General features: G+C 44.2%; 1 protein-coding gene across 2 annotated transcripts in view; it reads right to left on the bottom strand.

Moving 5' to 3' along the window:
- Nucleotides 1-15,861, bottom strand: part of TWF2 (twinfilin actin binding protein 2) — a 239,132-nt gene that overhangs the window by 168,412 nt on the left and 54,859 nt on the right. For both annotated transcript variants that reach the window (XM_085624807.1, XM_085624808.1), the window contains exon 2: nucleotides 10,557-10,634. In XM_085624807.1, coding sequence (XP_085480933.1) covers nucleotides 10,557-10,634 — 78 coding nt within the window. The remainder of the gene's footprint in view (nucleotides 1-10,556; nucleotides 10,635-15,861) is intronic.

Below are 15,861 nucleotides of genomic sequence, written 5' to 3'. Positions count from 1 at the left end.
TCTGGGACATAGTCTCCACTGATACACCCGATGTTATCTTCATCACAGAAACCTGGCTCAAACCCTCCGCCTCCTCGGTTATCGCTACGGTGACGCACAATGGCTACAAGATGAGACACAGGGACCATACCAACAAACATTATCAGGATTGCCATCATCCACAAAGACATCATCCGCTGCACCACCACCGAAAATGGCACTATACCATTAATGGAGCACCTCAACTTCCAATGCCAAAACAACGCCAGAATGAGAATCGGAAGCACCCTCGGCTACAGACCACCCAGGACCACGCCCCAGCTTCTGCAACAATATTCTCGAATTCATCGCCCTACTAGCCACAACCTCCTGTTAAGCATGAGCAACATCGGCCTCACCCAACTGGTCATCAACCCCACACACAGCGCAAGAGACAAGTATGACCCTATCTTCACTGCCAGCAACAGAGTCAAGTACAGTCATGTCACTGAGCTTACCTGAACGACCACGCCATCGTCCTCTTCACATTCGGAGGATCCTCACCCACCACCACCAAGCCTCCCAGCTCCTCCCACCGCTGCTAAAATAACGTGACACACATCCAATGGACAGATGCCTCAACACAACCCATCCCAACTCTGCAACTAACTTGGAACAGGCAGTCAAGACCTACTCTGTCTGGATCACCAACTGCTCCGACAGTCACCCATATCAAGCCCGCCAAGCCCGCCAAGACCAAGTGATCCAACAAACAAGCCAGCTGGTATACACCAGAATTCAGGACCATGAAATACGACTGCTAACACCTAGAAAGACGATGGCACATCAGCAAAGATCCCACAGACTGAGCCACCTTCACATCAGCCCTCAACAAATCCCATCAACGCCCGAAAGACACGAAAAGATGCGCCGTGGCAAACTGCATAGAAGCCGGCTCCAACCATAGCAATGACATCGTCTGAGTTCTCCGGCCCTTCAGCCACAATAATAACAGCACCCCTTCCCAAGAACTCTGCAACACCCTGTCGACTAGTGCCACCACAAGATTTCCAATATCTACAACAACTTCGAACCCCTATCCACAGAACTTTACAGCCTCCTCATGTCAACTGATGCAACCCACAACCATCTGCTCACCACATGGAAGTCACTCACCACACAGAGCACCACAGCCATCATGAACTCCAGCCACTCTGGAGCACCCACGGACCCCTGCCCCCACCACCTCTTTAACCTCAGGAGCAAGAAAAGCAGCGGTGAACTCACCTCCATTCTCAAAGCATCCATCACCAGAACCACCTTTCCCTATCAATGGAAACACGCAGAGGTCAGACCCCTCCTCACAAAACCCTCCGCTGACCCCAGCAAACTCAAGAAATACCACCCCATCTCTCTCCTCCCCTACACACCAAATTCCTTGAGAAGGCCATCAACCACCAACTCACCGAAACACCTAGAGAACAACCTGCTGGTCAACTCCCAAACCAGCTTCCGCGCTAACCACAGCACCAAGACGGCCCTGATAACCGACGGCATCAGGTCCCTACTGAAAATGGGGAGACAGTTCGACCTCTCAGCAGCGTTCAACACTGTATTCCACCACACCCTCATGAAAAGACTCAGCCAAATTGGGATCCGGGGAAACACGCTCAAATGTATTGCATCCTTCCACACAGGACAAACTCAAAAGATTCGCCTCACTTCGGAACCCATGAGCAATATCTGCAGTCGCCCTGTAGGCTTATCCCTCAGCTCCACCTTGTTCAACATGTACAGGACACCCCTTGCCGAAATTGTCAGAACCCACACCGTCAACATCATATCCTATGCAGACGACACCCAGATCCAGAAGACCCTCCACCACCAGTACAAATGTCCACAACTGCATGATGAGCAACGATTGGATGAAGATAAACTGCCTGAAGCTCAACACAGACAAGACAGAAGTGTTGATTTTTGGGAACAACAATTCCCCATGGAACGACACCTGGTGGCCTCTGAACTCGAACTCGAACCAATAGACCACGCCCGCAACCTCTGCTTCCTCCTGGACATCAAACTCATCATGAAATACCAGATCAACGCAGTCTCATCTGCTTACTTGCACACCCTCTGCATGCTCTGAAATATCTTCAGATGGCTCCCCGTCAGCACCAGCAAAGCAGTCGTTCAAGCCCTAGTAACAGCCAGCTGGACTATAGCATCGCCCTCTACGGACAATTCACCACCCAACTCCTGAAGAGACTCCAGACGATACAGAACTCAGCCACCAGACTCATCGTCGACCTTCCCAAACAGAACCACATCAGCCCCAAAGGCCCACCTCATGAATCTCAAATGGCTCCCCATCCAGAAAAGATACCAATTCAAGATGTGGACACTCACCTACAAGGTTCTCCACGACCAATAACCAGCATACATCAACCATCGCCTGAACTTCCACCAACCCTCCAGACACTTTCGCTCCACCTCCCTGACCACACTCCATGTACCTGCCGAAGCAACAGTGGAGAGCACTCCTTCTACCTCACAGCCAAGTCCTGAAAAGATTCTACCTCTGCACCTCTGAACAGCATCCTCTCTCCCTGAATTCAGAAAAGGACTTGAGACCTGGCACTTCCAATGATCCCAGCAAGAACCCAGTGCCTGGATACCCTCACGGGTGATTAGTCACGCTCTACAAATCAGAGTTGATTGATTGAGGTATACTGTTCAGATTATTGCATAAAGAGCCTTTGTGGGGGTCCAGGAACGTCATTAACTTGACAGAGACCAGACTAGGGCCTGGTCATTCACAGTTAAGTTTAAAGTGAGATCTGGGGAAGATGGGCCTTTTGATCCCAGGGTACACTCCAGCCATCCTGACACCATTTACAGTGGAAGGGATGCTGGTTCCAGAAGTAGTTCAGAGTCGATAGGTAGGAGAGAACTGCTCATTAGCATGGAAACAACCCAATCCTCCTTTCAAGGGTAGATATATTCTGCTATCTTGATTTTTCCTGAGAGTAGTGTAGTTTGGTGTACGATCCCAAACAGGATGTGGTGAAAATGGGGTTGTTTACCACTGGGAACTTTTGAACCACTGGACAGGAGTTTCCTCCGCCCAGTGGTTAGCACTGTAACAAAAGTAGCAACTCACCCCCAGCTACACGTTTGGACCTGTAAATGAACAGAAGAGAGAGAAGCTTGCTGGGGAGGCCTGTGAGGAGACCTGAAGTGATTTACCTGCTCTCACGTGTACCCAGGACAGGGAAGTGGCCTCCAAGGGTCAGCTGCTTGACCTTGTGTATGGCTACAATACACAACAAGCTGCAAGAGGCCATCTCTGGAAGAAGAAACTGCAAATGGACCCCGACTGTATTCTGCAACAAATGTTGTACCTCTTGAGGGCAGAGAACAATTGCAGAGGTCATCCAAAACAAAAGGCAAGGCTTTGATTTGCACAGAAATCCTGTTTGGGCCCCTTTGAGCTTTTTAGCACTAAGAAGAATGATTCCAAGTGCCTTGGGGCGAAGGTATCGGGTTTTAGCGAACCTGCCTAGATACAACTTGTTTCAATGACCGAAGTCAAGCTCCGAAATAGTGACTAAGTGCCAACGTGGATTAGGTAATGGGCAAAGATGATCCAGGGAGCAAACCACCAATAGACTTTTGTTAGCAGTGATTTTCAGATGTTTCCTTTTCGTAGCTTTTCTAGCCAATGCCAATGGCTGCAGAAATAATTTATTCAGCTTGTATCAGACTTTGATGGATGCAACATTCAGACCTGCTACACAGGAAAATAAACTAAGTCAGAAGCTAAAATCTTTGACCGCCTCGATCTAATATGGTTTACTGACCTACAGGGCATTGCTGCTGCCCTCATTATGTGCCTAGGTCCTGTTCAACCACATCCATTGATGCTATTGCAGTTTCCTGGTGCAATTCACTTTAAAACTTTAAACATTTGTCTCACTTGTTCCTCTGGTTGAATTTTAAACACTTAGTGTCATTCTTATTCTTAAATTTCTCTTTTTTTGTGAATTGATTGAGATTTTTATTGTGATGTGTCTTGACTTTGCAACTGTTGCGGTAGTGTTAAATAATTGGCACACCTTCCTAAAAGTTATGCCTAGCTGTTCTGTGCCATTCGGACCAGAGGTTGAGCCTAGGTTTATTAACTTAAACTATATGTTGGACCAGACAAGATTCTGTAATTATTACTTGAGAAGCGCTTACATCTTTCCCAACTAATAACACAATTTCATACAGATCTATAGCAAGTTATGTTGCTTTATGGTCAACACAAAGTGTGACATGAGAAATGAGAGTAGATAAGAGAAAAAAAGGGAATGAGAAAAATGCCTTCTGAATGGGATGATCTTGCCAAAGATAAAGCTATAGTTTTTCTTAGGGTCTTATTAGCAAGAAGTAAGCAGAGGAGGAAAATAAGCTGCAGCAGAAAGAAGGGAGAGCTGGACAGGGTAGGAAGTATTAATTAAGATGGAGGGAAAGCAGTGCGAGGACCTTGAGACTGTTGGAGAGTTGGGACTCAGAGACATGGCAGTGCAAGCTAGTGACACAAGGCAAGTATCTAGGTCTATAATTCAACAGAAAGGCTGACAGATAACAAAAACGAGAAGCACTTGTACAGTTCAACAGAATGCATGTACAAGCAGGCATGCAGAGGAATAGAGGACAACCAGGCACAGAGAGGAATGCTACCCTAACATGGTGTTGATTTTTTCCACCAATGAAGTGTGCCTACATCACTGCTTTGAAATCTGGAAGCTGCCAAATGCATTCAGTTACAGAAACTGACAGTAGAAGCTGTGGACGGCGGGGAGTTGGAGCATTGTTCAGCCCCCCAAGTATAGACTGAGATGAGAGAGGTCCCACTGGAAAGAAAGCCTGTTTTCTGAATGCACTATTGCTCAAGGATCAGCACAATAAGGTAATCCATGAAGAATAATCAGCCACTGAACCACCAGAACTGATTTTCCTTAAAGGAGTAGAACCCCAGTAAGGGCCATAATTCCACCATAACAAGGCAGATATGACCAGCCTCTCGGCTCTCCTGTGGTGGGGTTGGGGCTTTACCCCCAAACTGTCCCCAAGGGGGCTCATAATCCCACTAGATACCAGGAATCTATAGCAGAACTGTAAATACGATATATGAAGCGGTGACCCCGCCCTCCTGAAATGGAGTCACAGCTCCCTTCCGCCCAACTCATGGGGCTACCAACTCCTTCAGCATTCTGGTGAGGAAAGATTTGGGGAATGTACCTCTCCTCTACTGGGGAGCACTCCTAGACAACAGGGAAATTACTAATGGGTTACAAAAAAGAAGAATAATAGAGAAGGAGCTGGACCATACTAGCATCAGACTGATACAACCCATCTCCAAGGGGCAAAATACTTTCCTGCACACCCACGGTCAGATTTGGGGTGTTAGCCCAATCTTCCTCTCTCGGCCTGAAGGGCACGCATGACCTACCATGATTCAATTCTTGTCAATTCAAAAAATGTGAATTGAGAATTAAACCAGGCTTCCTATCAAAGATTGCCTCTTCATGGCATCTGCTCACCATCTTCATTTCAGGTCCTCTAGGAGAGCTCAAGGGGGCCTTTAACCCCCACCTCATCTACAGGATGCAGTGCTGAGAACCACTAACCGAAAAGGATCAATCATTTTCTTTAAATGCTGAACTTACATGACATATGCACAGGGGTCTGGTAACTGCCCCCTTTGTGCCTTTACACACAACTACTCTACGCATCATTACATCAAAATGTGTCAGAGATTGGATTGGAGGTTTGTTGTTGTAAATGATTTCGTTAGAGGGAGAACGCTGAACTGTGTTAACTAATACAATGAGGCATAAGCGCATATAGTTCTTCATAAGATGGCATTTTAATACATTGTTCTTTTTACTTATAGTCAACCCCTGAAGTAGGGCCACATATTGGCCCGACATGCATTGGGTACACGAAGTTCTGTGACTAAGGATGTATTGTGTATGCGACACGTATTCAGAAAAAGGCCTGGATGGGCATATCTGCATTACAAGAAGCTGTTCAAATGCTACTGCATCTAACGCATGATGTCTACAAGAAATAAAATCTACTTATGAAATTCATTTGGAATATTTTGGAATAATTATTTTGGCAAATTTGGATATTTTGGTCAACAAATATGGTGAATGACTTAACAGGCTGTGCACCGGATTGGAGTGGATACTTCTCTCCTTGTTTCAGAGATTGGAAATTGACATTTCTTCAGCTTCAGTCCCTTGGTTTGCGCTGCAACCAGGAAAACCTACTATCACCACTCCCACCTGAAGAGTAGAGACTCAGGAGAACCTAAGGAGTGTGACATGCATGCACTGTACAGGCTCTCCTTTCCCATATGGTGCAAACATCAAATAAGGAGTAAAAATGGTATCCAACAAGCATAGGTGGACACAGTCCCACAAGGGACCAAAATGACTTTGTGAAACGCACATTGACTTTATACTGTCACTGGTTTAGACTTTTCCTGCACCGTGCACATGGCTTACTCATACATCTTGGCTATTATTTTTATTGGTGGACGAGTGTGAACAGAGTAAGGTAGGACATTTGCTGCACTAGATTGAATTTCTGAAAAATTGTGGGTTATTGTAGGAAAGGATCCACAAAAAACAATGTTCGAAACAAACTCCCTCACAACCATTTGATATTGTATTCATTGTCAAATAATGCATGGTTGGTATGTATTGACAATCATTGTTAACCACAACTCTGTTAGCTGTGTACCGTGGCTTTTGTACAAACTAAATCCTACGTATAAAGCTGGTAAGAGAAGAGTGAAGACTAAACGATACATTACTTTCGTATATCAGCCCTCAGTGCAAAACGTTACAAATGGTAACTTACCGCCTATTTCTCTTTCTTGCCACCATTTACATTCACAAATATTGAGGATTACTTAGGTGAAAACCTTGAACAAGCTACAGAAAGTGCCCGTTCCTGTGAATGGAGAGGTTTTCTAGTGTTCAGAAATGTATAGCTTTCCGGGTTCACCCGTGGGTCGCATCAGTTGCCTCCACACACTGCAAGCAGGTAAATAACACAAAAATAAGAAATGTTGACCTCCACTTACAAAACGGCAAAAATGGTGGGGCAAGAAGAGAATGTTCTTATTTCTGTTTCGGAAAGCTTCAGATTTAGATCATAGCAGTGTAAACGTTTGGTCAATGGTATTATTAAAGAAGCACTCATTCTGGCAAAGCATTTCACATACGTCAGAAAATGCTGGGTTTGTTATTTTCTTAGCCTCTTACAGAGTAATCACCGACTCTGGGTATCTTTACAAATCAAAACACAGAGGGGAAAAAAATAAGACAAAAATGTGCCCTGTACACCCTTTGTGCCCCAAAAAGGTTATTAAGAAGTAAAGGCCAACTGTCCCGAATGTCAAACGAATGACGCAGTACAGGTCTGCATAGCAGTGGAGGAGGATGGCATAGGTCCGATTACGCCAACAATGCTGAACCCAGTCCTGAACTTTCCCTTTACATATAATTGGCAGCAAATGAATTGAGCAGTTGAAGCAAATAGAGGTTATGTTGTCCAAAATGCTTTGATTTCTTAATTGAAAACCCAGGATCAAAAACAGCGCTTGGTGTCCAATAAGCAAATTAACTTGACATCTACTTAATGTCATGTGGCCAATTTCAAATAAATAGCATGTTGGCAATTCACACAAGATGGACAAAAATTGAAGGAAATGATACACATTTTGGTGCTTTTACGATGCTGAATGCAGGTGTCTTCATTTTGGGTTCCTCATTTCACAGGAGTGCAATGTTTTGCCAGTTTGCAATTGTGAGGCCAGTTCTCACTAATTTATTCACCATACCCTACTTTCTGCATCAGTTTATCTTGCTAGCGGACAATTGCTTTAAAGCTATTAACCCCGCCTGGCAAAAAACCTGACAGTAAAAATAAGAACATATTACAATTAGCCAGCCATGCATCTAGATCTGTCACATAGCGTCGTTTTATCAGAGTAGTGCACCAAAATGAAAACAGAAGCTAATGAATTAGCATGCACAAACGAATGCTCCATTCTTGAGCCATGATACTGGTGTGCTTCTCGCTCATTCAATACAATTGCAAAACACTTCTTCGAGCCTCCACCTCAGACCCTCTTGTTGTAGAACAGACTGAATCATTTACAAGGAATTGTGCGAGCATCATTACATCACTAATAAGCACAACAGTGTGCAAGACATCTTACCCTTCACAGTAAGGCAGGGCAGACGGTCTCAAACCGGAGATGTGATAGCAAGCAGGCTGCAATTCTTTAGAGAGAGCGTTGCCATAATCCAGAGCAAAGTAGACAAGAGCACACACCACTCCAAGGTAAATATTTCCAGGCGTAAACTGGATGGCTGGTTTGATGAAGCCGAGTACGCTTGAACAAGGATACCAAATTGCCCTATCAATCTGAGAATTCATCCTGAGTTTGGGACCCCACCAGCATCCCATTTTTTTAACCACCTTTGTAATTATCAGTTGAATAAAGTTCCATCAGCCCCTGCAACGCAGGGGGGGGGGGGGGGGGGGAAAGAGGGGTCGACCCTTCATCCCCATAAGGCTTGTGGTGAGGCATTCTGCCAAAGGCCCAGGAATATCTTTGAGATATGGGAGACTTACGGGGTCCTATTCACATTTTGAAGAGGGGTCCAATTATTTTGGCTTACGATTCTTGGTGTAAAAGAATTGGGGGGGGGGGGCGGGCAAGCAAACAGATTAGACAGCAGAAGAGAACGTCAAAGTATCACCTTGTAGCTAGACATGTTAACCTTGACCTCACTGTAGCTTAACCACTGAGCTCCCAGAACCAGCAACTGGCACAGAGCTTATGGCCATAGATAAACCTTCCTGTCATCAGAGTTGGAATTAAAATTTCTGCTTCCTTGTCCGTGTCTCCTGTGTTCCCCATTTTGCTCTACCCCCTTCATTTTCTCCTACTATTGCTTCCTTGTCCGTGTCTCCTGTGTTCCCCATTTTGCTCTACCCCCTTCATTTTCTCCTACTATTGCTTCCTTGTCCGTGTCTCCTGTGTTCCCCATTTTGCTCTACCCCCTTCATTTTCTCCTACTATATCACCGTCTCCTGGTTTTCAGATATTTCTAAAGTGGCGGAAAGCCACAAACTAGTGCTATATGAAACACCACAAAATATAGACAACTCCTTACTACGCATCATCCATTGTTGCAGGTAAATACAACCTTGATATTTACTCAGACTGTGCTAGCACTCGAGGAAGCATATATTATGGTTTCTGCATGTATTAAGGACCCATAAGACTGCAGAGACGCGACCCTTTCATTTAAATTGTTCCGTGGTATTCAAAGTCAGCTGGAACTAAGGGTTAGCTCATTCGGAAATCTTTAATGAGAGCGAAATGTCAGGTCAGAGATTACCTCAGTCACAACTGAACTCCTTGACTATTTAAAAGACGGGATATCATTTTATTGCAAACTAATCATAAGAATTTAACTAGTAAAACGAAGATAAACAGAGGGAATTAAAATTAAACTGACTGCATCTACCACAATGACATCAGCACTAGCGAAACGGACACTTGGCGGAGTTATGTGCTTGCTCTGTCTGAGTGCTACCACAATCTAAATGAAACTGAATATCCGTTGTACTACAGATGTGTAAATACACAAAAATATGTACTTTATATTTTTTTAAAAGCTACACCCTTTCCGCTGTTAATAATACAAGTCGGGTAAGGCTTAATTTTATAAAGTGTTTCCAGTCCATATTTCATTTAAAAGAAAATCATGTCTACAGACTTTAATTTGCTTGCGTTTAACAAGCAGTACTTGGTGGCTGCAGCATGCCAAGACTTCCATTTACTGTGGCTGGGCATTTTATCCAATGAAACGATGCCCTTTTGAAGGAAAGTATCTGAATTATTTTAGCTAACACTTGCAACTTCTGAAACATTTCCTTCCAGAGCGTCCAAGTGTAGTGCAGTCCAAGACTGAGCTGTTCCAACCTCCTTTCGAAAGCAAGCAATATGCCCAAAACAGAAGTGCTTAGAAACACAAAGAGTGAGGTATCCACGTTGCTCGCAGCAGGAAGCCTCCCGCTTCCCATACATGGAGCCGCTCGCTCGGTGAGGCAGCCAGGGAGTGTAATCCCCCCACCCCCAGACCCCCTCGCCACGAGACCGCATCCTGAGATACTCAGATACTCCGGAGGACGAGGTCTCAGTGGGGTGGCCTTTCGCACACACGAAGTACCTCCAGGAGACAGACAACGAGAGAAGTCAATTTAAAAACCTAGAAATGCGTGTACCCCAAACAGAGCAGCCTGGCGGGCAGGAGGCTCTCGCGCAGCCATGCGTGCACGCGGTCAGCTGTGTTTATCTCACCGAGCTATTCTCAGAGGCAGCATTCCAGCCTGACTAGAGCAGACTTTCCGAGAGTCATCCGTCTACAGCTCCCTGTCGGTGAGGAACGGGGGTGGGAGGAAGGTGGGGAAAACACTACACATGAAATAGAATTTAACAGAGAAAAGCGAACACTTACCATCCTCTATGACGACCTTGATCAGGCGGACAGATCCATTCCGGGCCTTGGCAAAAAAGTCCTTCAGCTCCGGTGTGGCTAAAAGAACCAAAAACATATTGGTCAAAATCTCCAAGGAAAATGCAGAAAAAATAAATAGAATACAAATTAGGTGTCCCAAAAATTGATCCTGTGGACAGAAATAATTCGCTAGAATGTCTCGGTATTCCAGAACAAGGCACCGAGCCGCGAGTAGCAGCGACCTTTTCAAAGGGAAGGCAGCGCGAATGATAGCGCACCTCGCCTGGCCCGGTGTTAAGTATGGCCCGTGATGGGCATGTGATCTCCAGAACCCGATACGGCAGCAGGAGGAACATAATCTCCCAAATTTAGATGATGGTTAGGCTGGTGCTGGGAGACCGAGCTCAAGTGACAAAGCATTCATCTCACAGAGTGTTCCGAGCCGCGACTTGGGAGGGGGTGTCCGGGGAAGGAAATGTTTAGACTCCATCTATGTTTTGGTTACCTCTTGCTGTGGATGCTTCACAACAGGCGCATGTGACCCCAGCAGGTGACCATAGGTTATAACAGTTTGTTTTTGTTGTCTGTAAACCCCCCCAAACCGGTTTTATCGTCCTTCAAGATTCAGCCACCAACCCTCCACCACCAGCACTTACCATGAATGTGTAGACATAGCCATTTTACCCATCACACAAACGGGCCTGTCTGGCACCAGGATTCTCCTACACGCGTCTACCATTTGTCACCCAAGCACAGTCACTGGGGGACTCATCCAACAGCAATAACTTGGCTCAGTAACAAATGCACCCTAAACTGTCAACAAAATGCAACTTTCCAACTGAACTTTATTAGCTGAAAAAAGCCCAATCCCAAAGCATCCAACACTAGATGGCTACAGCCCCAAATACTTGACTGTAAGAGGAATCAATCTCATGTAGCAAATTTGACATTCCAGATTCAAGCCTCACTCACAATTACCAAAGTAAACCTTGCTATATAGAACCCAGCGTCATGTGCAATAAACTAGCACAACCACAAAGACTTAGATGGCACCACACAATCCAGTTTCACTCAACAAAATCTAATGCCTCTTCCAAAATAGGATGTGCAATCCTGCTCAGACAAAACATCCTCTGTGATAAAGACAGGTCAACACGATTACACTATACCACCAAAGTTAGTCATACCTCGGTAACCAAATAAAAAAAATCACCCACCACCTCAAGGCACATAGGTCTCTACTCATGCACAAACTAGTGTCTCACAAATAGTCCATCACACCACAACATGGCCGAACCCTCAATCAGCAACGATAACTGTTCTAACATCCTCAAAAACTCCTTTTCCATCAACTAACATTATTTGGCCTCTACCACAGATCATCTTTATCCCCTGCATTGAGGACCCTACATTGGCTACCAGTTGCCAGAAAATACACCTGCAAGCTGCTTTGTATCGCCCAGAGGAAAACATGGAATAGAACCACTTTTCATCGGGAATAAAATCACCAAATACATTCAACAAAGAAAACGCAGCTCAAGACTGCCACCTTGCCTCAAAACCCCTCCATACAAGAAATAGACCAGAGGTGGTACATCCTTTCTCTGTTCAAGCAGCCAAACTATGGAATTAATTACCGCCAAATAGGAGATCCATGGATAACTATCTTATCTTCAGAAAAGTACTCAAGAGTTGACTCTTCCCTACAGAACCACCATACTCAAACACTAATGTACAGCATAGCCCTGTGTATGTAAACATTTATAATTTGCTTATATGTATCTAGATATGTACATTTCTTTGTGTAATAACTATGTTTTATATATATATATATATTTCTTTAGGTCTGCTTAACAAATGTATATATTATGCTAAACTTAACATGTTTATAGGTCACTGCATAGTTTTTAAATAAGTTATTGGATTAGATGCTTACGGGTCTCCGTTTTATATATCACAATATGTAAATGCTATCAACTATTTTATCTACAAGCGCTTCACTACTGAAAATTGATAAGATAAAATTAAAAAGGGAGTCGAAAAAGACACAAATAAATTAGCTTGAAGTACAGCAACACTTTAAAATCTGAGTTTATACAATACAACCTTGAATCTCAATAGATCATCTTCATTATACATATACACCCTTTCTTTCTATGTCCTCATGTATGTATATATATATATATATATATATATATATATATATATATTACCTACTGGCGGTCGCCAGTAGGTAGTTATAGTTAGGACCCTGTTTCCATAGGAAATCCGCAACATTCTATTTTGAATAACTTTGGCGCCGGTCGACGAATCCTCACGAATTTCTCAAAATAGGTGGGGCGCTACGCTCCGCTCCTACCCTGAAAGTCTCGGGGGGATTCGTCAAGCGGGGGCTGAGATAAAAGGGGGGTCCCAAAACGCGTTTTTCCCATGCATTTTTCCATAGGACCTTTAGACAGGGCTACAGCCCGAACGGCTGAACAGAATTACTAGAAATTTGGCAGAGAGGTAGTCCTCAGGTCAAGGAAGTGCCTTTTGTAGGTTTGGTGTAAATCTGTTCAGTAGATTCTGAGAAAATAGCCTTTAAATCAATATATATATCTGAGCCAGCTTACGGTACGCTTACCGTAAGCTTACCGTACGCGTACGGTGGCGAGCGCGATTCTGATTGGCTGTTACATCTAAGTAAACATTTGAATCGGTCGAAACCAGGAAGCGGCGGCCGCCATTTTCTCTCTCGCACTCTGAGGGGGGGGCTGTAAACAAAGGCAAAAAACATATAAAGGGGCTGTTTAGACAGCGCCCATGCACATAGCCATGTAAGTTGAGTCCTCAAAGATCCCCCCCAAGGCCAAAAACTGTAAAAAAAAAATTTTTGAAAATTTCGCCGATTACGCTTACCGTACGCGTACGGTGCGCTTACGCTAAAAATTTTAATAAAAAAAAAAAAACACTGTGCATGGCATATTATTGTCATCACTTACAAATTAAATTTAACAGATTACCTATCACAAGGAAGCGCATAATATGTCCTCCATGTGCGCACGGTGCGTAACGTGGGCACGCGGTGCGCGTAGCGCACTGCGTGCCCACCTTGCGTGTACGGCACTAACTGCGTAAAGTGGGCGCGCGGTGCGCGAAGCGCACCGCGTGCTCACTGCGCGCACGGTGCACGAAGCGCACCGTGCGCGCACGGAACGAACTGCGTTAAGTGGGCGTGCACGCCACGAATGGCGTAAAGTAACTTAGCATTTAAAAAACCGTACAAATTCACTGAAAAAACCATAGGTTTCACACACGTTATAGTTAGGAATTAGCATTTAAAAAACCTTGCAAATTCACTGAAAAAACCATAGGTTTCAGACATGTTATAGTTAGCGGAAATTTTACTGATAAAAAACCAATGAAATTCCCCCGTTATAGTTAGTGCAGGCAACTATAACTCACGCGACCGCAATCTTCTGCTGATGACATATGTGTCTTTATGAAAAAAAAATATTTGTAATATATGTATAGCTAAAAATTTATGGAAGAAGACATGGGCAAATAAGTGTCTAAATACAGTATTAGCATCAGCAGAGGATTGCGGTCGCGTGAGTTATAGTTGCCTGCACTAACTATAACGGGGGAATTTCATTGGTTTTTTTATCAGTAAAATTTCCGCTAACTATAACATGTCTGAAACCTATGTTTTTTTCAGTGAATATATATATATATATATATATATATATATATATATATATATATATATATATATATATATATATATATATAACTTTACTCCTACTGCAGAAGAAAATGAATACATTTTATAAAAACTGACTCTCTCCACTGCACTACTCTGCCTCATCCTATACCTCTCTCAATATATCCTCTACCTTCACTTTGACTCATCCTAAATCTCATTCTACTACTATGATCCCCAAAATAACCCTTTCTAGACTCTTTCCTCCTCTATCCCCCATGGCTCACCCCAAACCTCATTTTACTACTATGAGCTCCCAAACAACCATTTCTAAATTCTTCCCTCATGTATCCCTCCTTTGACTCATCCCAAATTTAATTTTACTTTTAATTGCACAGACAGACTAAAGCAACACAGTGGCAAGCAGAAGCAACACGGAGGGCATAGGGATCCAAGCAACACAGAGGGTGGGGGGGGGGAGGATAAACAGAAGAAACATGGAGGGTATGGGGGGGGGAAGCAAATGGGGAGGGAGAGCAAAGCAACAGCGACAGCTGAAAAATATGTACTCTTGACCAGTGCTAAATGAAGAGAAAAAAAAATAGCGCTCGTTAATGGGGGCTGCGTAAGGGCATTAGCACTATCAGGATGCAAGTAAAGCATCTGTCCTGCAGGGTAGGAACAAACTCAAGTAGTCACTGTATAAAGCGCTCAGAAGCCATCAACAAGTTTCCAGAAAACGAAGGGACAACGAAACCAACTAACTGCAAGCAATGTGCAGCATCCAAGCCTCCTGCAAGGTATGAAAAAGGTCTTGCAAGAGAAAGTTCAAGCGCGGTCTGATGTGATACCCAACAACGCATCAACTTCAAGGAGCTTTGCTCCCCTCACAAAGCAATCTACAGCCCACCACCAAGATGGCTTGTGGGTGCTTTCCAGTTCTACCAACCCAAAGGAGACGTTTACGTTTCAGCGTGAAAAACAAGCTTGTTATCTGTTTGCCCAAGTACAGATATTATTTGGTTTGCAGAAAGGAGCAGATCACTGCATTAAGGCTCTTGCTTACGGACCTGTCTCCTGCGCAATCTCCGTCTGGAGCCAGATGGACTGGAAGAGAGCCGCAGATCATCCTGTTATACTCTCCTGACAGATTTGCCTAATAGGTAGCAGCCTCGGTTAACTTAGCTGCAGTCATCCCTCCTGCCGACCCCTTAAAAACTCAGAAAGAGCCGTACAACAACGCATTTGCAGCACACCCATACCAATATGCTCAGCTTAGAAATGGTACAAATAAATGCCACAATTAATCAGGAATGAAATGCTAACTCGCATAACCTACCTACACAGACTGAGGACCTACTAGTGATGCAGACACAACTGATAAGGAAAATCTTTGTTTTTAACCTTGAACCAGGAGATTCAAAAGGTTTACCGACACTTGTGCAAAGGAACAGCATCAAGTATATGCAGCTGTAAAAAACTCCATGCAGGATCTCAATTTCATGGGACTTACGATGCTTTCCTTCCCAGGTGGCAGCAGTGCCCTGAAGATCCTTTTGGGGAAGGGAGCCAAACGAAGCCCAGGCAATACTCTCCTGTGATCTGCAGGCGTACAGCAAA

The sequence above is a fragment of the Triturus cristatus genome, chromosome 9 (genome assembly GCF_964204655.1).
Source record: "Triturus cristatus chromosome 9, aTriCri1.1, whole genome shotgun sequence".
NCBI classification, from domain to species: Eukaryota; Metazoa; Chordata; class Amphibia; order Caudata; family Salamandridae; genus Triturus; species Triturus cristatus.
This window is presented reverse-complemented; position numbering and strand designations above follow the sequence as displayed.